The sequence below is a fragment of the Pseudonaja textilis genome, chromosome 1, assembly GCF_049901715.1.
Source record: "Pseudonaja textilis isolate UNSWEBS1 chromosome 1, rPseTex1.2, whole genome shotgun sequence".
Classification (NCBI taxonomy): domain Eukaryota; kingdom Metazoa; phylum Chordata; class Lepidosauria; order Squamata; family Elapidae; genus Pseudonaja; species Pseudonaja textilis.
In genome coordinates this window covers 174114651-174140671 of record NC_141990.1, presented here as the reverse complement: position 1 = coordinate 174140671, position 26021 = coordinate 174114651, and the positions used below count along the sequence as shown (strand labels likewise).

Sequence of the window (26021 nt, the reverse complement as noted above, 5' to 3'; positions counted from 1 at the left end):
GAAGATGAAAATGAGAACTGAAAAGGACGGCAGAACAGCTAAAAGTCATCTGATTTTATCTTCCTTTTTGTTCCGTACTAGCAGGCTCGAAGCCTGCAAACCTGATTGGCCCGCTGATAGCCGATCGTGATTGGTCGCCATAGACTGATACGATTGGCCAGTAAATGGGCTGCCACGATTGGCCCTGCCAAGAGCGGCAAACTCAAATCGCCTTCATTGGCTGCCTAGCCGCAGCCAGACCTATATAGGGGGCTGCTGCGGCTGGGATAGTTTGCTCAGATCTGAAGTCACTAATAAAGAGCTGTTGTTGCTATCTGAGTCTTGCCTCCGTTCTTGAACCATCCTCCCAGATCTAACACTGGCGACGAGGATGGGATGCGGAGGCAACGAAGTCTATTGATTTGAGCTAGCTGAAGTAGCACATGGCTGACAGAGCGCAACGACGGCGACAATGGCCAGCAGCACTATACCACCCGCACCATTCGATCCAGCTAGCGAAGACTGGGACTCATATATGGGCAGATTTCAAATGTTCCTGGAGTCCAACAACCTCAAAGATGCCACGCCTAGCGAGAAACGAGGGCACATCGCGAAGGTATGCAGAAACAAGAGAAATTCCAGCTCCAGACGGAGAGGGAGCAGCCCAAAGAGGTATGATGGCAACTCTACCACACAGAGGGACCGCCCTAGCAACCAGTGGAACCAGTACAGCAGACCCCGAAGGTTTAACGACACACCCAGACGAGAGGAGGCTCATCAAACCATCACCATCAGCCACGCTTCATCACTTGACGCTAAAAAAATCCGAGTAAAGGTCACCATTGAAAACAAACCGTGCATCATGGAAGTCGACTCTGGGTCATCACTATCCATGGTATCCTGGAGAACACTCAAGCAGCTAATTCCCAACATCCGACGCCAAGACCTCAGCAGTCAGAGACTCATACTGAAAGACTATCAAGGCAACCGGATTCCAGTCGCAGGTACCCGCCATGTGCAGGTCTCTTTCAAGGGACATAAGGCAATTTCTACCACTCACCATCGTAGACAGAGACCGGCCAAGTCTATTGGGCCTTCAGTGGTTCGCGCCATTAGGAATCGGAATGGCTGGCATCCATCATACTGAAGACGATGACTGGGAGGCGGCTCTTGTCCACGACTTCCGAAAAGTGTTCAACGAAAGCCTAGGCAAGTACAAGGGGTCCCCTATTTCATTTAATCTTCGCCCCGACATTGCACCCATTCGCCTAAAGCCACGCCGAGTTCCCTTTGCTCTCAAATCCAAAATTGACGAGCAACTGGACAAATTAATTGCACAAGGCATGTTAGAACCTATTGACCATGCCCGATGGGAGACACCAATCGTCACCCCCATAAAGCCTGACGGGTCCATAAGAATCTGCGGTGACTACAAGGCCACCCTCAATCATGCGCTACAGCAGAGCGCCTACCCAGTACCAGTTGTTCAACATCTCCTGCATTCACTTGGGGGGGGCAAAATATTCGCAAAATTAGATCTGGCCCAAGCGTATCAACAGCTGCCAGTTGATCCCGAGACTGCAGAAGCCCAAACTATAGTCACACATCGTGGTGCATTCAAATGCAACAGGCTCCAGTTTGGTGTAAGCGTAGCCCCAGGCATCTTTCAAAGCCTGATGGAGAGACTATTACAAGGTATAAAAGGGGTCGTGCCCTATTTTGATGACGTATTAATAGCAGCACCCACAAAAAAACCAATTAGAAAAACATCTCAGAACAGTCCTACAGAGGTTCAAAAACGCTGGCCTCAAGGTTAAGAAGGAAAAGTGCCAGCTTTGCACAGAAAGGGTGGAGTTTCTTGGCTACCTCCTTGACAAGCAAGGAATCCACCCCACAGAAAAAAAATTGGCAGCTATCAAAAATGCCCCAAGACCCAAAAACAAAACTGACCTCCAAGCCTTCCTGGGACTTATTAACTTTTATAACATTTTCCTACCCCAGAAGGCGACTGTTGCTGAGCCCCTTCATAGACTACTCGATAAAAGGGCCTCCTGGACCTGGGCACGTCAGGAGGAACACGCCTTCCAGCAAGTAAAAGACCTCCTTACCTCTAATGCAGTACTAATTCAGTATAACGAGACACTACCTTTGACTGTCACTTGTGATGCCTCACCATTTGGGGTGGGGGCCATCCTGAGCCACGTCCTACCAAACGGCTCAGAGGCACCAATTGCATTTTTTTCAAGAACTCTATCAAAAACAGAAAGAAACTATAGCCATTTAGATAAGGAAAACCCTGCAGAAAATGGAACAAGGTAACATCCACGACAAAGTCACTAGAATGCTGCTCCTGCAACACATCACACGAAACAGCACGACCAACAAGAGCCCAGCTGAACTCCTGATGGCCAGGAAACTCAGATCGCCTCTAGACCGTTTGCACCCTGCCTACACCCCGGAAAAGCCCCTGGGTTCCAGCAGCAAGCACCGTGCCTTCAAGGTAGGAGACCTTGTATTCGCAAAACAATTTTCTGGGGATCCCCTCTGGATTCCTGCCCAAGTAACTCAAGTTACGGGTCCCCGCTCCTACCGTCTACTCACCACTGATGGCAGAGTGTGGAAACGCATATTGACCAGCTGCGCTCCAGACTAACCACATCTTCCAACCCTGACCCTAACTTTGACACCAGGGGGGGAGGGGAAGCCGTGAACTCAGAATTAGAAGCAACACCTGTTTATTCTGAACTAACACCGAGATCACCGCACCATAGTTTGCAACACTCACCAGCTGCAGCTGAGCCTGGACAGACGAACGCTTCGCCAAGAAGCAGCAGCCAGGCAGGTTCAGCGAGCCCGGGGAGCCATGGCAGTAGCAATGAAGCTGAGGACTCTATCACCCCGGGGGCACCAGAGGAGAGCCCTGACCATGGCACCGGTTCACCGTTCCTGTTTGATCCAGCAAGCAGTCCATCTGAACCCGGATTTGAACAGGGACAATTGGAATTGCGTAAGTCAGGTAGACAGGTGCGAAGACCTGCCTACCTGCGAGACTATATTACTCCACCCCTTAAACGGAACCGAGAGGCGAGGGGTGTTCCGGGGGCTCGAAGCCTGAAAACCTGATTGGCCCGCTGATAGCCGATCGTGATTGGTCGCCATAGACTGATGCGATTGGCCAGTAAACGGGCTGCTGCGATTGGCCCTGCCAAGAGCGGCAAACTCAAATCGCCTTCATTGGCTGCCTAGCCGCAGCCAGCCCTATATAGGGGGCTGCTGCGGCTGGGATTAGTTGCTCAGATCTGTAGTCACTAATAAAGAGCTGTTATTGCCTATCACTTGTTAATAAAATCAAGTTAACTATGGAGAACAAGAATAACTTAAATTTATTTTGTAGGGGATATAAAATAAACCATAAAAATATGCTATTCTTTTTCCCTACCAGAATTATTGCTTGTATTTCATACTTAACCTCTGCAAATCCCCATTCATTTCTTAAGAAATTAACAAAGGAAAGAATATTGTTTATGGATGGAGGAATTTCAAAAGAATGAAAATGACTGTACAATGCTTCCCTCTGACACAAAAGCAAAACATAGGATTCAAGTATCAAATATTTTTTATTATTACCCTTATAAATGTCTCAATGCTATTATACTTTCCTAATAGCTTCATTGCTGCATTGGTCCAATGAAGGAAAACATAATTGTGCAGCCATAGTTTGCAATTTGGGAGAGTCATAAACTTAATCTAACTTCTCCATGGGCCTGAGTTATGATGTATATTAGCTCTGATCCCACTAAAGCATTATGATTAATTCCCACTGAAACTAGGAAAAGATTTAAAAATCTCCCATGGCTTCCAATGAGACAGTCACAAATTGTTGTGGGCTGAGGTTAGAACATGTTATGTTTCATATTTCAGAACTATGAAAATCAGAACTGTCTAAATTCTTAAACTTTTAGAACACCAAGAATTTTTAAGGCTACTTACAAATGTCTCTACATGGTGTGTGTATCTTTATCAACCTTAAGAAGTAATTTATATGGAGAATACAATGTGTAACTAAGCCTATCGGTGCTTTGCCAATTTAGAAACAGCTCTTATGAACAGCTCAAAAATGAGCCAAGAAATTAAGTTGAAACATATGAGAAATCCTGAGCATCCATGGTTTTCTCCTTAAGTTTAGTTACTGCAGACAAAATATTTTACTTGACTGCTTTCTTATGAAATATGGCAGATTCTAAAGGAGTTTTTGCTTATGGAACTGTTTATTTTGAGTCAGGCCTTTAGTCCTTCTGTCTCTATATTGTCTGCACTGATTGGCAGTGGCTCTTTGGGATTTTGCAAAAAGGACGATATCCAAATCTGCATAGAAATGTCAGGAACTGTAGCTAAGTTCAACTACAGGTCAGTCATGTACTTTTTCTCATGCGGAATTGCATGGCAGCCCTTGTATGTGGAACATCTAAAAATTAATACAGGTCATTTTTCCTTAAAACATTTCCCATATATAGTTGAATGATAACATATCAATCTCTAGCCAATAATAACTGCCAATAATTAAAGATAGTGTGAGTTACAACCCAACAATACTAAATGCCAAGTTTAAGAAAAGTCTCACCAATGGTCTATATTAGTTGGCAGTTATGGTGTACCAAAGCTAAAGATGACTATGCTAAATTTAAAAAGGCTTCTTTAACAATGATACCTTCATAATTTTCTCATGTGTTGTTTTCATATCAATGCTTTTATTTTTAAAAATGAAGTAAAGGTATATGCTTGGATATTGAGTAAAAACTATTGCTTATTTGCTGCGGAAGCATTTAGCTTACTAAACTTCATACATTTATTCAATTGTTCGTTCATTCCTTACTTGTCGGTAGTGCGATGTGAAGGCTCCCAGGTAAGCTACAATGCCAGATGAGATGAGGATATCGCCTGTCAAATTGACATATTGTTTCCCCAGTTGCAAAGCTGCCTGGCTCCAACGGGTTTTCTCACCCCCAAGGCCACCAAGTAATTTTTCTGCTCGGTCTAGCTTTTTGCTACACAGGTCAACCTTAAAATCAAAATATAAACTTTAAGCAAAGCCATCACAACTAATATTACTACATGCTTTACTTTCAATGCTTATGAAAATTTTATATACAGTATGTATTGCTTATTATTACCACCACCACCATCATCATCTAAAAGTTTTTATATTTGAAATCCCAAGATAGAAAAACTGAGAGAAATGTGTGTGACAAATTGTCACAGATGAAATTCAACAAGGTCAATAGTATTTCCATTCTTCTTGCCTTCAAATAAATTATTGCCTTCACTTTGCAGTGCAAAATTGATAATGGATTTATATGCAATACCAAAAACAGTTGCATCTCAAAAAGGAATACATATCATACAAGAGCATGACATTGACTTATAAAGGTCATTCTTACACAGATGTGGCCCATGAATTGAATGCATAAGGAGCTTTCTGTCTGGCAATTTGTCAAAACTATTTTCTCTAATAAATGTTTAACATTGAACTAGCTGCAGTACCAGCTGTGTGGAATGGAGGCACTTTTTTTAAACTCCTTGGCTCTTGAATAACCTTCCCTAACTTAGTACTTTCCGCATGCCTTGTGGTGAGACGGGAGGCAAACAAATGTAATGATCAAGCAAACAAACAAACAAATAAAATGTGTCAACTTCCTAATCCTAGTCGGTATCCAGCAGGTGAAACTTTAGGGAAAGCATCTCTTTATTCAGTTGATTCCTCTTTTTCCAAAAAAGGTTAAACTGTGTCCTATTGTAAACATGCCTCTCCATGCTTGCTTTGTGCTCTAGGCTAGTAGTCCATTAACAATAAAGGAGTATGGACAGACAGGCCAAGTGGTGCAAAGAAGAGTAAAACCCAGCGATGTATACACAGGTGTGCTGGAAGGCATGGAGAGGCCCCATTACTTCCTCATTTATTCCAGCAAGCCTGCTCAATATAGGAAGGGAAGAACTGTAGCTGAGCATATGCCATCACAAAATCGAACTTTCTGACCTCTCCAAGTATCCTCCCACACAAAAATTATCCATTTAACTAAGGGAAATCCAGCTGCTCCTCTGAATTGTCAAAAATCCAAATAGAGTTTCCTATATAAAAATAAAATATCTTTATGCATTCTGCATATTGTCATGCTGAGGTCTTTATAATCTGCCATCCAGGAAACTAACTGCACCAGGGTGTGCACCAGGGTGTAAAGATTTAAGCTCCATTTAACCACTAATTGGTTTTGTTTATATCCTTTTTACCTTTAGAAAGTTTAAGCAATATACTTTTAAAGTTTAAGCAATGTATATCTCAGGCCTAACAACCTCAGGCCTACTTTGGAGATCTGGTAGATAATCTGCATATTTTTAATTTGGAAAGACAAGAGAACAATGCTCTTTGAGAGCATTTGATAAATATCCTGAGCCGGGTTGTGAAAAAGGGAAAATAAATGAAGAAGCAGAGAAACAAAAAAAATTGAAGTGATGGCACAGACTTGTTTTTTGCATTTTTGATATTTTAAATTGGTTGTTACTTACTTGGTTTTCTAAGTCAGCTTTTTCCTGCTTTTTTTGTTCCAGAGTCTTCTGTAGTTGTGCTAGCTTGTATTGAACTTCCTTCAGAGCTGCTTGCTTTTTTCTCAAACCATCCATAGCAATTTTCAGTTCCGCTTCAGCTGCATTGAGTTTTATCTTTTTGGGGGCAACAACTTTTGCCACTCTGAAACAACAACAACAATTAAGGATGTCATCTTTGTTACATCCACATGCAAATACTATTCCATCTATCTACTCTTTCTGCACATGTTACATAAACACATATGGACATTCCTGCATATACAGTATACAGTGACTTCACTAACAAGGCAATAGAAATTCTTATCTGCAATTCAAAATATCACATGACTTATGGACTGTTAACTGTCTTCCTGAAAAAAATATGAAAACCCTGGAGGAAAATTTGAACAAAGTTAAGTCCTAAACACTTTAATTATTTGATAATTGGGCTATGATGTTGTCCTTTGCCTTGTCAAATTCAGGTCCTCTCTCTTATTCTTTGTGTTAGCAATATTCTTTAAAGTCCAAATGTTGCTAGGCTACAAGTAAAAAATGTGATATATTCAGATATCTTTGACTCTGTGAATGATGTAGGATCTACATCTGTTTACATTTTTTTGAGAAAGAAAAAAGAGAGAAATACATGATCATATAGTATATGTAGGTATATAATGATAGATAGAGACAGAGATAGATATATGAGAGCCAGTTTGGTGTTAATGGTTGAGGTGCTGGACTAGAAACCAGAAGACTGTGAGTTCTAGTCCAGTAATCGCCAACCAGTGGGCCGGGGACCATTGGTGGTCCGTGAGAAAATTTTGGTGGTCCGCAGAGAAATCACCCCCAAAGCAATTAATCCAGGCTGTGCAGGAACACAAGGCTGCGCTGCCCACATGGCCCGTGGAACACAAGGCTTGTGTCACTTGCATTGCGAACAACATGCGGTAGTGAGGGGAGGGGGGAAAGGAAGGAAGGAAGGAGAGAACTTGCCCCACACACCTCATGCACCTGACCTGGCCACTGGGCTGCTTCTTTCCACTTCTTTTTTCTGCTTTTGGCTGCACGCAAGGAAAGCAACAAAAGTCTTTCTCTCCCCCAAACTGCACCAGAAATGAGTCTTTGGAATCCTGAAAGGCATCCTGCTCCAAGAGGCTGTCAGCATGACAAGTCTCATAAAGACTCATTTCTGGCAGAGTTTGGGGGAGAAAAAGAAAGACTTCTGCTGCTTCTGCTGCTTTCCTTGCATGAAGCCAAAAGTCTCTCTCTCTCTCTCCCCCTGAGAACGGAGTTGGATACGGTATCCTGCGATCCCAAATAAAGAATGAACAATCAGTAAGAAAACGGAGTGGGGAATTTTTCTGCAGACTTTTTGGGGGATTTTCCTTTCCGCATAGACCGTGGGAAAACATCAGCAAGCTACTATCAGTCAAAATTCATATTAGTGGTCCACGGGATTTAAAATAATGAGTTTAGTGATCCCTGAGGTCCAAAAGGTTGGCGACCCCTGGTCTAGTCCAATCTTAGACATGAAACCCAGCTGGGCAATCTTAGATGAGTCACTCTTCTCAGGCAGGCCAACCTACCTCATAAGGTTGTTATGAGGAAAATAGGAGGAAGGAGTATTATGTATGTTTGCTGCCTTGAGTTATTTATTAAAGTAATAAAGGCAGGATATAAATAAATATATGTAAATCTGCTATCTGTTCACTTGCTATGTAAAAAAGAACCCATCCATAAAACAGTGCTCAAATATTCTGTTAAGCATATATGCAAAATAAACATAATCATGCCAATAGTTAATGCAAGCTGGGAAAGTTTCTTAAGCTAAACAACAGGATGCAAGAAAAGGATTAACTGAGATGGGAGATAAATAGAGGCAGAGTTGATAGGAAGAGGTAGGAAACTCTTACTTGATATTCCAGATATTCTGATGTTGGTGTTAAGATTTATGAGTAGTGAGAAAGTGTGGGGGAGACAGAAGGGAGAGAAAGACAATAGATTGAGACATAAGCAGAAATTCATCTCAGAACCATATAAAAGCCCCATGTTTAAATGAAGCAAGGAAGCAAAGAAAGAAAGAGAGGGCACCAGGAGCTTGCTCTGCTGGCAATAAGAATAAAAGGCAAAACAAATATGGTACAGTTTTTCCCCTTGGGATTCCACGCCCTGCAGCTTTGCACAAGAATGCAAAGGAATCAGGAGCATCCATTGGCAGATCAACCAAAGAGAGGGCTAAATGCTCATCCATGAGACAAGTCACCTAGTCTAGTGGATTCTGCTGGGGGAGGTTTGAGACCAGAAGACCTGCCTTGAAAGGATTGAGATGGGCCAGATGGGAGAGGATGTAATTCAGAAGGGATTGAAGAATCTCAGAGAAAAAGAGCAAGTTCTTTGTACTGTAGGAGACTTTGCAGAGAAAGCTATTTGATTGGAGTCCATTTGAGTCCAAGACAAGGAGTTGGACTGTTGGGGTTTTACAAAGTTAGACTGTTTGGTTTTTTCAAGTTTTCTGTATCATTAAAAAGACTGGAAGATTTTCAACCATTGAGTAAAATAGCCTAGTGTCATTTAATGTTGTCATTGTACCAGTGTTATATGTGTGGGGTGTTTTTTTAAATTTTTTGATGCCCCAGAAAACAAGGGAAACACCTTTCAGTGCCTCTTGCTGGGGGAATACTTGGCAACAGGTTTGAACTAAGAACCAAAAGAGATCCTGCTTGGGAATTCCCTGGGGGAATCAGCTCCCAACTCAGCACCAGAGCTTTACATACAGGACTAGAAGAAAAAGAGAATCTTGGGTATAATTAGTAGAAAAGGTACAAATTTCTGTAAATGGAAAATCTTCAAAGTTAATTGATATGAATCTGGATGGCTGTCAGCTTCTACATGTATTTGGAAATAAACAGAAACCAAGATGATGTTGCTATATTATCTATTTGTAAAGAAGACTATATATCGGTATTCCCACAAATTTCTGCCACCACTTGGGGAGAAGAAACAAACACAACCTGCTTCCCCATAGCCCAGCCCAACATTCTTCATTTACATTACGATTTGAAACCGTGACTTACTTATCATAGGAGTCCATGGCAATGACCCATTTGCACAGCCCTTCTGCAGCTGTGGAAGCATTCCGAATTTTTTCGGGAACAAATTCTGGATTAGTGATGTACTGTTTTCTAATGATATTCATGTAAGCTGGAGGTATGTTGTCCTTATCATACTCATGAAGCGATTGTAGAAATCGCATATCCCCAAGGAGTTTCTTAGCTGGGCCCCAAAAATCTTCCATCTTTTTTCCAGTGCCTGTTGGATCTGGAATTTTATCTGCCTTAATCCCTTTCAGGATGCAAATGGCTTCCATAACAAGTTTCACACCAGCAGGGGGGCTCTTCATGGACTTGACAACAGTGATATCCTATATTCAAAAGATTAGATTGGAGCAAAAAAAAAACCTATTGCATTTTTAATTTTGAAAACAACATTAAGAGAAATGTCATCATATTCTGATGACAGACCATCTGAACTTTTTCCAAAGAATATCAAAACTAAGAATCCCATGACAAACAAGAAGGACTTCCAATCAGGTGACCACAAGCCCATTTCCACTTTTGCTGGCCAGTAGAAGAATCACAACATTTCAGGAACTCCAGCTAATTTATCTTCTTTACTTTTTCCCTCTTAACTCCTTTTTCCTTCTCCGTTGCATATTTTTACATTGCAAGCCTGAGAGTAGGACCATGGGTGGTTTGAGTTTACCTTATCATTGTGAGGCGGCCAAAGATGCTGTTTTCACCTTTCTGTCACACATCTATCCATCACTCACCCACTTTCTTAATCATTTCATAACTAACATAAGTTCAAGAACATATCAATCCCGTAAGAATTTCTTTAAAAATTGATCTTCACAAAGGTTGTGAAAAGTAATTAATCTAAATTTGTGTAAGAAAGATTGTTTTAAATCCAGAAGAAAATTTGTTTTGTACTACATCAGGGATGTCAAACTCACAGCCTGCAGGCTGGATGCATCATGTGCTGGCCCCGCCTGGTTTAGCAAAGGGAGGAAAAGTCCTGATATGTCATGTGAAACTGCCGTGACAACGTGAGTTTGACACCCCTGGACTACACAGAATATCAGCATGAGGCCCCAGATTGTTGGCGGCAATATGCTGACACTGTAAACCACTTAAGAGAGGGCTGTAAAGGACTGTGAAGTAGTATATAAGTCTAAATGCTATTGCTATTATTCCCTTTTTAAAAAAGCATGCATGTGTATATCATGTCAGGGAGAGTAACGGTTTCAGAAATTAGTTCCAATTTACACATCCATCTTTTCCCACGTATTTTATGGGTCAACCTATTCTCAGTCTTTAAATGGAGAAGAAGGCCTTCCATGCTGGCACAGAATTAGGCATGAATGCATGAGGCCTAATGGGCCCTTTCTGCAGTGAGATGAACCAAATGCTGGGTTAAGGCGCCACATGCGATACTCACCAGACCCACACTATACACACACATATTCTTAATGCTTTGCTCAAAAAAACAATTTTAATCCCTTTTTAAAAAAGAAAAATTATAATTTGCATAGTTAGATTGAAATCTGTGATTTTCCTAACTTTAGCAGTTAGTTTTGAGAGCTGATTTTGTCTATTATTTCCAAGCACATGATAATCTCACTGCATTCAAATCTTTTATAGGATTTCTGGTGATGTGATTATGATTAAGTAATCTGGATTAAGTATCATTACATTTAATTGTGTAACAAGAGATGGGCCTTCTCCCTTATTTTTCAATTTCAATTAATTCAAATGTTTTTCAGCATTATGTCAGTTTCCTTGGGATACCCATACTAGTGAATAATATCCAGTGAGCATTGACATTCCCTGCTAGATTTTGTTTGTAGACCAATGGAAATGTCAAACAATTCTGACAGATGCCAAAGAGTATCTGATAACTAATTCAGATATACAGCAAATGGTCAATTTCAGCCTCAGTTTTAGCACTTAACATTTAAAAAAAAATTATAATGGACATAAATTTGTGTCCCAATCTTTCCTTTCATTTCTTATCACGAACCTTCAATAAATTGCCTCAAATAGAACAAATTCCAAACAAAATAATCAAATTTAGAACAAGGTCATCCCTTCAAGCCTGGCTACAGGATTTGCTAAGACATTTTAGATAGATGAATCTGGCCTCTGTTTTAAAACCTCCAGTGACAGAAAACATGCCATTTTACAAGGTAAACTATTCCAATGGTTGTCAGCTTTTATCATCAGGAAATTCCACCAGACCTCAATCTACTTTCTTGTTGCTTCAACTCACCGGTTCTGCTCCTGCCATCTGAGGCAAAGTGACATTATCGCTCTCTTATTTCATTCTCTCTTTCAGTAAAACTGAAACCGAGTAAGTCTGTTTATGTTTCTGACTTGCTCAACCTTTCAAATAATTCTAGAAGAACAATGCTGAATTTGTCAATGTCTTACCTCTAAGGAAGAGGGCCACCTTTTAAATGGGACAAAAGTAAAATCCTATAGAACTGTAACAAATTAATGCTATGTCAGTCTTGAACTTTCTCTATAAAAACATAAGATATGAATAAGTCGGCATGCCTGCCTCTTTCAGATGAAGAAATTCAGCAAGAATGAAACAGAGGCCATACCTGTGCAGTCAGAGTGTCCAGAGCGGCTAATGCACTTTCCAGGATTGGCAAAGCTTCCGCCAAATCTGCATCACATTCATCTTTGATGGCTTTGGCAGCCATGGCTTGTTCATTGGCTACCTCTTCATCAGCCTTCACAATCTTCTCCGTCTTTGCAACTTCCAAAGATTCTTTCTCAATAACAACCATCATGTCATCCACTTGCTTGCTCGCTACCCTTAGCTGGGGCTGCAAGGCTTCCAGTTCCACCTGCATGGTGGCCACCTGGGCAGCAGCTGAGTCCAATTTCTCCAAGCCCACTTCATATCTCTTTTTCAGTTTCATCACCTCACTGAAGATAAATCAGAAGGTAGAATATGAATGATGTCATAAGGGTATCATGAATTTCATCCCCAAACATCCACCCACCCATACAACCATCAAGAGGGATATTATGTCTTTACTCAGCACTACTTCTACAAATTCCTCTTCCAATTCAGTAAATTTATAGTGTATTTCTTGAGTCCTGAAATGATTTACTTAAGTCCTAGTTGATGAGATGCTTCTTCAGTTGCTTTCCAAAAGGGTTCCAAAAGTTTCTTGCCATTGGTGTCAACTAAAGCTGCAATCATTACAAGATTTGGGGGCTGGAGATTTTTGTTTGCTTTTTGATTTATATATTGTTTGGAGCACTTTTTTTATAATATTCATTTTATTCTGCATTTTAGGCTATTCTGAACAAAAGAAAAGAACCACGCATCAGGGGGCTAACTCAAACAACAAATAAATTAGGACAAACTTCCAGAACCAAACCCAAAATATTATTATTTTACTATTTAATAAAAACATCGACACCCATCGCCCCTATAAGACAACTATAAGTCCCCTATAGAGTAACTATTGAAAATGTAATATTCAGTAAAATTCAACAATAGAACCTCATTAATTTAAATATAAATTTAAAAAATGAAACAGAAAATAGAAAGGTGTATCCAGGGGTGGGATTCAAATTTTTTAACAACCGGTTCTGTGGGCGTGGCTTAGGTGGTGGGCATGGCTTGGTGGTCATGTGACTGGGTGGACATGGCTTGGTGGTCATGTTATTGGCTGGGTGTGGCCAACTCAATATCACTCACATCAGGGCATGCATCTCCTCGCCTGGCCTCTCATGACTGTGGGGATGCTGTAACAGTCGTAAGTGTGAAAAATGGTCATAAGTCACTTTTTTCAGTGCCATTGTAACTTTGAATGGTCACTCCACTCCTGCCAAGAATGTAATAAGGGTTAACAGAGAGGCAGTTTCTGTAAGCAACACCAGAATGTTTCCTTCCTGCCTTCCTTACAGGATTAGGCCACTAATTTCTTCTAACAACCGGTTCTCTGAACTGCTTAGAATGTTAACAACCAGTTCAACTGGTAGAATCCCACCCCGGGTGTATCTGACACATTTTTCCAAAGAACCATATTTGACATTTATTTATAAGCCAGTTATACCTATGATAAACAGATTTTAAAAAATAAAAATAAAACTTTATTTTTAGTTTTTCTTGGGAATAATTATCATCTAAGTAACCTAGCAAATTCTTATTTGCATTCTTATTCTTGAACCATTTAAACATCAGATAGTTTATGCTATATTATCTTCTAGCAGCTGCAATATAGTAATTATAACAATTGTTTTTAATCTGGTATAAGGAAAGCTGCCTTGCTTGTGTGTGTGATCTCTGCATTGTATATTATTTCTGTTCACATGCATCCCTTGTTGGACTCCGCTGAGATGGGGGGTAGGGAAGACGGAGAGACAGTGGTGGAAGAAACGATAGATTACTTTTGGTAACAAATGTTACATCAATCATACTTACGATCTCTTTTTTTCCAACAGGGATTGGAAAGTGGAAATTAATTCCAAGTATGAAGTTGGTGTTACATAATTGTGTCGCTGGAGCTCATTATAGAACAATTCAGACAAACTAATAGTTGTGGTATGAAACTTTTTACACATATCAATGCAGCCAGATCGGGTTTCTTCAGACATTTCAATATCGCCCAGGGATCGAGAGGCAACTGCCTGCAAAGCATCTGTAGGCCATGACTGAATTTAAGGAAGGGGGGAGAAACATTTGACTGTTATTGTGAAAAAAGAGTGATACATAAAGAATACTCATGGGTTAAAAAGAGCCATTAAAAAGAGAAGAGCACAACTACTGGATAGGTTTCATAATGGGCTAAAGGCTACCCTGAAAAAAGTTAGATAGGTACCATTTGCAAGTGGAGAAAAATGTAGCCTAGTCAGAAAATGACGAAGGCCACGTTTAATGACCCACGCCTTTTTAATGTTTAAATAGTTTTTACTTAGTTAAAGCCATAGTAAACATTGAAAATATGTTTATATCATGATGTTGGGCAAGGGCACCATGGGGTAGGAGAGATTCCAGGGGCAACAACAACAGATTTATGTGGTTGGAGAAAGCTTGGGAGGCATCAACTCAGGTCTGATTTTCCACCTTTAAGAAGCCATCACTGAAAGTATACTAGCGGGATTCTATGAAACTCACAGGGGCAACAGTCTCAACAAAGAGACTAGCAAAAACAGTGTTGAGGGCTTTTGAATAGGAAAAAAATGGGCTATCATGGATATAAAAATCAATAAGCTTAAAGAGCAAATTCATATCATGAATAAATAAATTGAAAATATACTTATTCAAACATTTATTCATGTTTGAAGTTCTTGGGTTGTTGTTTTTTTCTGGCCTAAGAGAAGTTGCAGAGTGAGGGAGGCTGCAGCATGAAAGGAAGGGAGCAGGGTAACCATCCGTCCATTTAATTTGAACAATAGCCCTAGTCCAAATTATTGTGCTCCAAAAACTATTAGCTAAAAAGATATGTGTGTGTGTGTGTGTATGTATGTGTGTGTGTGTGTGTGTGTGTGTGTGTGTGTGTGTGTGTGTATATATATATATATATATGGATCTTTGGTTGTTCGGGTTTTCTCCGCGTAAGATTCGAAGTATCTAGATACTTGAATCTTACGCGAGAAAACTCGAACAACAAAAATCCACATACAAATACCCACGAGAACCTCAGAATATATATATATATATATATATATATATATATATATATATATATGGATCTTTGGTTATTCGGGTTTTCTCCCGCGTAAGATTGGCAGTATCTAGGCAACGTTTCGATGAAGTCTCATTCATCATCTTCAGGCTTCTGTCTTCGGCTCTGTGCTTCTCAGAGTGATGTGAGCTTGCAGCTGCTTCTTCCTTTTAACTGCTAGTGGGGGTGTGACTTGATTGGGTGGGGGCTTGGCTGTGTTCTGATTGGGTGGGGATGTGTTCTGATTGGTTGGGGGTTTGGCTGTGTTCTGATTGGTTGGGGGGTTGGCCGTGTTCTGATTGGCTGGAGGCGTGTTCTGTTCAGGTGGGGGCTTGGTTGTGCTCAGGTTAGTCTTAGTTGCTGGGTGGGTTTCCAAATGGCTGGTAGGTGACACCTCCCGCCTACTAGCCATTTGGAAACCCGCCCTCATGAACAGACGAGTACCCAACATGAAGAATGACACCAGACCCACACCCAGGAGAGCCACACAAGATGCCACCACCACACTTCCACGTAGAAAACAGACTCACACCCACTCAGAAGATGAGACACGACCACGGACCAGAAGCCGCACTACAGCTGCATCACTACCCACTTCAAACCCCTCCGAGCCATACATGAAGCAAACCGACACCCACTATGAAGATGCAGCACGACCACGAACTCGAACTCAAACAGCAAGATCACAGCTCACCAACTAAGACTAACCTGAGCACAACCAAGCCCCCACCTGAACAGAACACGCTCCAGCCAATCAGAACACGGCCAACCCCCCAACCAATCAGAACACAGCCAAACCCCCAACCAATCAGAACACATCCCACCCAATCAGAACACAGCCAAGCCCCCACCCAATCAAGTCACACCCCCACTAGCAGTTAAAAGGAAGAAGCAGCTGCAAGCTCACATCACTCTGAGAAGCACAGAGCCGAAGACAGAAGCCTGAAGATGATGAATGAGACTTCATCGAAACGTTGCCTAGATACTTCGAATCTTACGCGGGAGAAAACCCGAACAACCAAAGATCCACATACAAATACCCGCGAGAACCTCAGAAAATATATATATATATATACACAGCTAAAAGACACACACACACACACACACACACACACAAAACTTTAAAATACAGCCAGGGGATTATATAATTCTTTCATTAAAAAAACCCTCTGAACATAGAAAAGAAAACCATCAGTATTTAAATAAAAACATATGTTAAGGAAACAGTACAGGTAGTCTTCTACTTATGACCACAATTCAGCCCAAAATTTCTGTTCCTAAGTGAAACATTTGTTAGGTGAGTTTTGTCTCACAATTGTCTTGCCACAATTGTTAAGTGAATCACTGCAGCTGTTAAGTTAGTAACACTGGTTGTTGAGTGACCCTGGCTTTCCCCATTGTCTTTCCTGGTCAGGTTACCAAACAGGATCCATATGACCCTGGGACACTGCAATCGTTATAAATATGAGTCAGTTACCAAGCATCTGAATTTTGTTCATGTCACCATGGAGATGCTGCAATGGTCATAAGTATGAAAAATGGTCATAAGTCATTTTTTTCAGTACTATTGTCACTTTGAATGATCACTAAATGAATTGAACTACCTGCATTTTTATTTGTTCTTTCAATTGCACCAATATTTACAAAGGATTAAACAGGACAAAAGGCATCCATACTTAACCACAGCTTAAAGTTATATACATGGTAGATATATACTTAAATAGCTTTCAGACACAGCAGAATATAGAAGCCAGCTTTAAACCATTGTTTCAATTTATCTCTAATTTGGGACTCTAATCATTGCTTGTTCCCACTGCAGAGTAGAGAGTTTTCCCGCTGGAAAGAAAGGAGTAAAGTGACACTGCTCAACTACATAAAACTGAATAAAATTGGATTGCCTTAAATGTTTTCATGCATTTTTCACAGTTGTACTTCAGAATCTTACCTGAAACCAATCAATAGTGCAACAATTAACAAGAGCTGGAAACTTCCGGAGACGATTTCGGAAGGCATCTCCAATGGGACTCATGGCCAGGACAACATGGAGCTGATCCCGGCAACGATCAATGAACATGTTGAAAAGAGCAATGGGGCTACCATCAGTCTGCTTGGATCTATCCCGCTGGCGATCAATGGAGCGCATCTTTTCACAGATTTCTTGTTTCTCATCAACTGCAAAGAGGTTTGGCACTTCTCCAGCATTTAACAAGTTGTTTATGTCTTCTAAAAATGACTCTCTTTTTATCTGGGTGTCAGTGAATAAGAAAACGCCTTGCATCTCACCTTCAGTAGATCTCCTTAGAATGGCTTTTAGGTCTTCATGCCATTCATTGGTCCCATAACTCTTTGAGATTTCAACCTGGAATGGCGTGTAGTCAGACATATATGCTGCTAAACGGGTTAGGGACTGTCGACCACTTCCACCAACCCCAACCAGAAGAGCATGGCTACGGGGTTGTTTCAAAATGCGTGAAATTCTACAAACATGCTCTATAGCGAATCGAAATAAAACCAGCTGCATTGGCTTTTTGCTCATATTATTATATTCTTCTAGATGGCCCTCAACAACAACTCTCAGTTCATCCACATCCAAGACTTCCCTATAATTTGTATCCTCCCTTCTAGGGTCATGAAAATCACAGAACATCAAGCTTCGCAAGTCATCCTCTTCTACCCTACCGTCATAATTGAAATCCAGATTTTGGAAAAGTTCATTAAAATCTTCTTCCAAATGCTTTGTTACTACTTCACGGATACATTCAACCAACCAAGAGCGATCTGCTTTATCTACCAAGCGGTCATAATATACTCTAAGGACCTGCATAAAAGACATTATTGTGATTGTTTATAATAATTAATTACAATTTCTATGATACAGAAACGTGCATCCTTCTCAGGAAGGGAATAACTAAATATCATGTGGAAAAGCAATTTTCTGTCATCAATGTTTTATTGATTGGCATGAACACAGTGTAGTCCTGTAGCAGCTTTCCTCAACATGATGCTGTTGAGATGGGGCTGTAATTCCTATTATCCTCAGCCAGCACTATGATGAGGAAGGGTACCTTACTCTTGATCATCATGATCTCCACAGTAGAAGGACAGATGATATCATCCATTGGGGTGGGATGCAAATATTTTTACTACCAGCTCTATGGATGTGGCTGGGTGGTGGTGGCTAAGTGGGCATGGCCATGAGACTGGGTAGGCATAGTTTCTTCTTTTTTTTGAAGCACCCCCACTTGCTCTATTTTTTTTTTTTTGCCTGGGGCATTTTTGCTCCCAGGAAGCTTCCCTGATGCCCAGGAAGGCAAAAAAACAGAGTGCAGGGGTGTGTGCAGCAAGATCACCTCTACGTGCCCCTTTTTGCCTCCTGGGCCTCAGGAAAGCCTCCTGGGTGAAGCAGTAAACAGTGAGGGGATCCAGGCACAGTTGATCGTCGGGAAAAAAAGAAATACCTTAAGTAGTGATTTCGGATGGGAGAGAATGCAGTCAACGATGTCACACATGCATGATAAGGACTGACTGGGCGGGGAGGGGAGGGGTGGGCTAAGAGGGGTGGGGCCAGACAGGGGCATGATATTCCAGTTCTCCAAACTGTGCAGAATTGTAACAACAAGTTCTATAGAACCAGTAGAATCTCATCCCTGTTATCCATTCACAAAATGGATACTGTATGGCCAATCACAGACTTATGTAATTTTAACTATATGATCCTTTCTGTTATTGGATTCTTTTAAGTGGAAACTGCTATGCAAGTCACAGCAGTTAATTGCTTATTGCTTATGCTGCTAAAGTTTTCAACAATTCAATACCTTATCTTATAAGAAAATATTTTGCAAGTAAATATAAGTCTGAGACTTCAATTAAGTTACTAATAGAAAATTTACCTCATGAACCCAAAGGCGTTTTATGGTTCCTGTAGAAATGGTTGTTTCAGGTCGTGACAGACAAACCCCTTGAACAACCCGAGAGAAATCCCGCAAATTGAACAAATAGTGTGATTTGGTGGGTGTAGGGAGCAGGTTCACCATAGCTTCTTTGTATACAGTCATTGTACTATTAATAATTTGTGCAGTCAGTTGAACATATTCCGAAGGGAAGTTGTAACTGTTGATTGAAAAGATGAAAGCAGTAGGACAACTCATACAACACAAAATAGAAAGTTGGACATTTTTGTCCGATCACCAAATTCTTTGTATTGCATTTTAAATGTAAGTTTGGTTTACGGAGACAGTAGCTATAAAATACTTGGATATATACTAATAGTCATCAATAAAGCTATTCACTAAACAAAACCAGCAACTACCATTTATGAAAAGATTTTAAATCGGCCAGGGACTTGTGCAGATGTTGTCTGGATGGCAGCAACATCTGGTATGAATGAATTTCACAGAGAAGTCAAATTATTTTACAATCCAAGAGACTGGTTAAAGAACCCTTGGCCTTCAAGCAATTAAGGACCAAAAATTATCACTCAAAAACAGTGATCAAGAGTCAGTCACCTACACCATATTCATTTTATGAGACCAATCCAAAAATATTGATTATTTTTAATTATTCTTCCAATTTATTTACTAAGGGAAATTCATATTGTATTCTCTAGTTTATAACGTTCATTAGTTGCTTAGTTGTCCAGTTCTTTGTGTTCTTTAGCTTATGAGCCATGATGGTGCAGTGAAAAGCAAGCCCTTTCAAGGTTGCAAAAGGTGGCCAAGAACAGAAAACTAATTACTGATTAAATATCCACCGACAGAAGTTTCAAAAACAAACCAGAGTAAGCAGGGCTTCAAGGAGGACTCTGAGTCTAAAGAACTTCTTTGCTTCCTGAAAAGAACACATCCCCAAGGGCTGGTTTTTATCCCTTATGGGAGAGGCCATCACCTTCCAGCCTTACTCCCAAGTTGCCCTTGCTGCTTCAGCTGCTCTTTCCTTCGAGCAGCCCTGCACGCACGCACACTGGGCACAGGCTCCCTGGAGTCCTCTGCATCATTGCTGCCAGACTCCACAAACTCCGAAGGCAGCACCCCACTCTCCGATAGTCCTGGCCCCATCCCTGAACCACACCCAGGCCCCTCCTCCGAGTCCTCGCTATCAGAAATCTCTGCCATTCACACCTGCTACCGGCGAACCACAACAAGTCCGGGGATCCAGGAATATGAGTTTGGAGCCTGTAAAGTGGGGTATTACTAGGGAAACTGAATGTGTTCTCCTGAAGTTTGGGGAGGGGGGGTATGGCTTTTAATAGTTAATTTGATTATTGACTACAGTATATTGGCATGTTATGATGCTATCAGAGATGGGAAATGCAAATACTACAGCTAAGGCTTCTAGATGATATGATGTTTGGGAAGGATATCATGGCAGACAATCATTATCTTTTTTAAAATTTAGGTTAATATACCACAATATAACAATGTCACCTACCATATTGTAAGATGCCAATCTAATATTCGGGAGAAAATTGTATACATTGAAACATCATCAAACTCATTAATGGTAATTGTGTTGAAGTGTCTCAGGTATCGAGGAGTGATTGCATTCCGACCTCCACCTGTAGGGGAAGCAAATCACTGATGCACATACAATAAATCTAAATCTATCAAACACTTCTGCAACCAATTTGAATTCGTCCTACTCTCCATGCATCAATCAAAGGAGACTTTGTATTAAGAGCAGCTTCTATAATCCAAATACACAGGCCACAGGCAAAAGACAATTTATTTTGAGGAAGGAGGAATGTGTAAGCCTTTCACACATTAATACAGTAAAAGTGACACCAGTCCTATCCAAAGTCTTGCTATATCAATAAACACACACTATTACAGTTATTACTTATAAAGGCTCTCAATCCATGCTAATATTTAGAATTGGTCAAAGGTAGGATTCATCCGTGTCAAATCTACCTCTTTAATCACATTGAGACAAGGTTTATGGCAGGGATCCCCAATCCCCAGTTCGTGGACTGAAATTGGTCTGCAGCATGCCAGAAACTGGGTCATGAAAACAAGCAAAGCCCCATCTGTGGGGTGCAGGCAGCACATGAAACCATGCACCCTTCAGTCCATGGAAAAACCTCTCTCCATAAAATCGGTCCCTGGTGCCCAAAAGGTTGGGGACTGCTGGCTTATGGGATCTCTTAAACAAACCATATCTTTTAAACAAACCATATCTTTTAAACAAACCATATCTTTTAAACAAAAATGCAATTTCTATTTCTTTGGGTTGGGGGAAAAACAGGAATTAAAAGCATAGATCAGCCTCCGTGTTTCTAGCTCAGGCAAGGAATTCTGGAATTATTATTTCCACATATTAAATTGTAGATCTCCCTGCATATTTCCCCCCTAAACCAATGATAGGAAACTCAGGAGAAAAGAGGACTAGTTTTATCAACCCACAGCTCAACTGCAACAAATCACTGAGGCTCTTTACAGACCCTCTCAAGAATCCAGAGAGACTCAGCCATTTTCAGCCTTAGAGGCCCCTTCCCATACAAGCAAATTTAAATGATGATGCACAAGTGACAAGAAAAGAAGTGACTTAATTTGAATATTTGAAAAGAATAAATCAGTAGCAAGTCTGGCACTTTAGAAACGTATTCTCTAACTAGAACTAAAAAACATACCTGCTGGTCCCATTGCACAAATAATTTGGATGTCCACTAGTCTAATCATAGTACAGTCTTTCAGGTCATACCAGTTCCAGTGATCCAACCACTGACGAAGTAACTCCACTGGAGGTTGAGCCCCATAGACTTCTCTTGCTGGCATATTGACATCATCAACAAATACCACCTAAAAAACAAAACTGTTTCTCAAAAGGACACTGATTCTGTACAGGGTCTATAGGTTACACCCAAAATACATTTTTTTAAAAATGCTGCTGAGTTCATCTAGAGTAAGCTTGTTTCCAGGCAAATCGGTAACAACCAACCTGCTCTCCTCTTGCATATTTCTAAGACAGTGTAAAATGCTATGGGGAAATTCCCACTTTCTATAGTTATTGATTGGAGTCCAACATATCTCAGCCTACATCTCAGGTATCTTAGCTCAGTTCTAAATCAAGGGTTAAGGACAATATTCAATCCTTTGCTCTATTGCCTGTATTATACCTATTCTTAGGATAGATATACTGAGTATTCATGTAGTATTCATGTACTAAAAGTATATATATCTTTGGTATCTGTGTTACAAAAATCTGGAAGACCACTAGAGATCCATATTAAGGAAATTCTTCCATCCCCATTTTTGCAGTTCAGATATAGAGGCTCTAATGTACCATGCTAAATTATAATATGGTTTCTTTTTGTTTGTCTGTTGCATAAACACAGGCAATTGTAGTATATTGAATAAATTGTGGCTAAACCATCCATGTCTTAGTGTAATATGTGAACCCAGGCTAATTCTTATCCCCTTTCTCTTCTTTGAGGAGCTTTGCACATGAGTTAGTTTTTCTTCTCGCTGTTACTTTAAAAAAGGATATTGCCATGGAAGCTGCCCATGAACTAGCTGATAAATGAAACAATACAAACTGATTGCAAGAAAAAAAAGATTAAGAAAAGTGGGGTTCCACTGCACAATGAATTATTTGCAATTTATTTGCATGTTAATGGAGGCAATTTTATCCAATTTGAACTACTAAATGGCAGTTTGTTATCCAGTAACAAAACCGGATGAAAAAACAGTCTAGGTCTTTTCACTATATTTTCTATTAGTGCAAATTTTGTTCAGCTGTTTACAATCACCCCTGTGGTGTCACAGCCCTAAGCTACCTTGTATCAGAGATTTTGGGAAGATGTTTGAGGGCGATGTTTTCATTTCCAAAATTAAAGTTCTGCAGTAGATTGGAAACCACTGAGTTGTATTTGCTATGACCATCATTAAATTTATTTTGGCTTGCTATTAGTCTGCAATTTGTTTTGGCCCAGTGTATGGGTCTTTAAATTAGTTGATGTTTTTAAAGTGGTTTCTTGTAAAATATAAGTTTTACATATAATTTGTAATTTGCAATTTGAGGTTGTTATCTCAAAAAAGTCATATTAGAAATATGCACTTATTTATTATTCTTTTTATTGATTGGGTGATTGATTCATTATATTTATACCTTATTGTGAGCATATGCAGATTCTGGAGAACTTAAATAAATAACCCAAGTTTCTTGCTTTGAGTTATGTAAAGATGCTTGCTTCTTGGTTCATTTACTCCAGAGTCCAGAGAATAGTAAAATATAATCATTAATTCTCAAGCTAAAATGATGTGATACATTGTTCCTATCTCATTACTCTACCATTCTAGATGCCATGAATAACATCTGTCTAGAATGGTGCGTCATCATATGCATACATAAGTGTGTGTGTGTGTGTGTGTGTGTGTGTGTGTGTGTGTGTGTGTAGAGGGGATGGGGTATAAACATATAAATGTGGTCTAGCTCCAATTACTTCAGTTAGAATTACTGACAAAATGTACTTAAGACTTGTGTGCATGAGACAGGCAATCTAGTAATTGCTTCACTTAAGCAATTCGTTCATTTTTGCATGCCAATAACATCTACTCCAAAGTGATAGAATAGTGGGTTGCCAGCTAAGTGCATTTGGAATCAGCATCTACCTGGACAGCTTAGACAGTTGTTCTTCTTCCCACTTTTGCCCTTCTTTCATTCCCCAGACCTGTGGCCCAAGGAGGGAAGAACTGAAAACCACAGCATTTGACTTCTTCTTGACTAGTTCTCGGGACTTCCTTAAGATTTTGTGTTAATGAATTCAGAAAAGTCATCTCACACTCAAGAAATTATGCAGAAGGAATTAACAGATTCAAGGAAGCTGTGCTCTTAAGAAAGTTGGATTTATTTGGAGGTAAATACAACTTCTACATGATTTGGCGGCAATGGTTAGTTGGATTTTGGAGATTACATGATCCAGAATTTTGCCCCCATGTTCCTTGTTAACACATTAAGCAAATCCAAACTCTGAATCAGATTTAGAGTTGCACTACATGGGTTATTTTTTCTATGATCTTTTTATCCCATCTTTCTTATTTTATAAATAACTTAAGGCAGCAAGCATACTTAATACTTCTTCCTCCTCCTATTTGCTCCACAACAGCAATTCTGTGAGATGGGTTGGGCTGAGAGAGAGTGACTGGCCCATTGGCCCAAGGTCACTCAGCTGGCTTTCATGTCTAAGGCAGGACTAGAACTCATAGTCTCCTGATTTCTTGCCCCAGCTTTTTAACCTATAGACCAAGTTGTCAAACTCCTGGCCCGTGGGCTGGACGCATCACATGCTGGCCACACCCATGCCCGGGTTAGCGAAGGGGGGGAAATCCCGATATGTCACATGACACCACCATGATGATGTGAGTTTGACACCCCTGCTATAGACCAAAACTGGCTCATTATATTCCTGTACAGGTTTGGAATGAAAACTACAGCAATACCATACCCATTGTGAACATGAGATACAAGTGAAAACTGCTGCTTCCATGTTTAAAATCTGTGGGAAAATTTGTAGAACCATACATTTTAAAATTTGGCAGCAATTTATATATGGTTGTGCTTTTGACGAAGGAAGTATTGTATCTCTGTTTGGCACTCAAAATATACCAATTAAAAACAATGCAGAGGGCCCGCCACAAGCAGTGCGACAAGTTGCATTTCTATCTTTTAAGTTACCATTTTCTTTCCTAGGGGAGGACCGTAGACTCCTTTTCTCCTTTTATCAAGCTTAGACATGATGATGTTCTGAGTCTGGGCTGCCGTCGTCTGCGCTGAGAAGTTTATGAGCAGTGGTTTGTAGATTTCCTTATTTAAACGATTTAAGAGAAAATCCTGTCAAGATAGTTTTAAAAAGAGACAAGATTAGCTCACATGAGCGTATCAATGTGGCAGCCCAGAAAAAGACAAGCAGAAGGGCTGTTTTTATTGCAAGTCATTCAAATGAGATGGCTTTTTCCCCTTCAAGTTTGCTAGTTATCCTCTTTGGAAAAATGACGGGCAGGTAACAAATGCAAAGTCATTAACATTCAAGCTTCTCTAATGAGTTCCTGCGGAAATAAATCAAAGAGGTTCTAAATTTAAAGGCACCTTTTTATATAGATTAAGATTGAATGCATCACTGATGTTTTGAAATATTATTGGACTCATTAACAAGTTCTGGAATATCACATGAACAGGCTAAGTATAGTGGCCTTTTCAATAAATACAGGTAGTCCTTGACTTACAGCAGTTTGTTTAGATGATTCAAAGTTACACAGCACTGAAAAAAGTTGCTTATGACCATTTGTCACACCTACCACCTTTGCAGCATCCCCATGATCAGACGATCAAAATTCAGATGCTTGGCAACTGGTTCATACATATGACCGTTGCTGTATTCCACAGTCATATGATCACCTTTTATGACCTTCTGACAAGCCAAGTCAATGGGCAACCTGGATTCATTTAACAACCAGATAACTAACTTATCAACTGCAGTGATTTACTTAACAACAGAGGCAAGAAAGATTGTAAAACAGGGCAAGATTCACTTAACAACTGTCTTCCTTAACAACAGAAATTTTGGGCTCAACTGTAGTCGTTAAGTCAAGGACTACCTGTACAGAAGTTGGTTCTCAGGTCCTAAGTTCTGCAATGATGTTAGTCCTGAGGATCTTTTTTTGGTTTCCCCAAATCTACAATTCAGAGAAATAGTTTTACCCAAAAACAATTTTCAAAAAAATAA

The 26021-nt window shown here is 40.2% G+C and overlaps 1 protein-coding gene across 1 annotated transcript in view; it reads right to left on the bottom strand.

Annotated features, from left to right (window-relative positions):
* DNAH7 (dynein axonemal heavy chain 7) overlaps positions 1-26021 on the bottom strand; it is a 176862-nt gene that overhangs the window by 52497 nt on the left and 98344 nt on the right. The window contains exons 36-45 of the mRNA XM_087919773.1: positions 24974-25129; positions 21930-22098; positions 20732-20858; positions 19195-19414; positions 17250-18122; positions 14062-14291; positions 12221-12551; positions 9630-9976; positions 6541-6721; positions 4853-5038 (exon numbers count right to left, since the gene is read on the bottom strand). Coding sequence (XP_087775899.1) covers positions 4853-5038; positions 6541-6721; positions 9630-9976; positions 12221-12551; positions 14062-14291; positions 17250-18122; positions 19195-19414; positions 20732-20858; positions 21930-22098; positions 24974-25129 — 2820 coding nt within the window. The remainder of the gene's footprint in view (positions 1-4852; positions 5039-6540; positions 6722-9629; positions 9977-12220; positions 12552-14061; positions 14292-17249; positions 18123-19194; positions 19415-20731; positions 20859-21929; positions 22099-24973; positions 25130-26021) is intronic.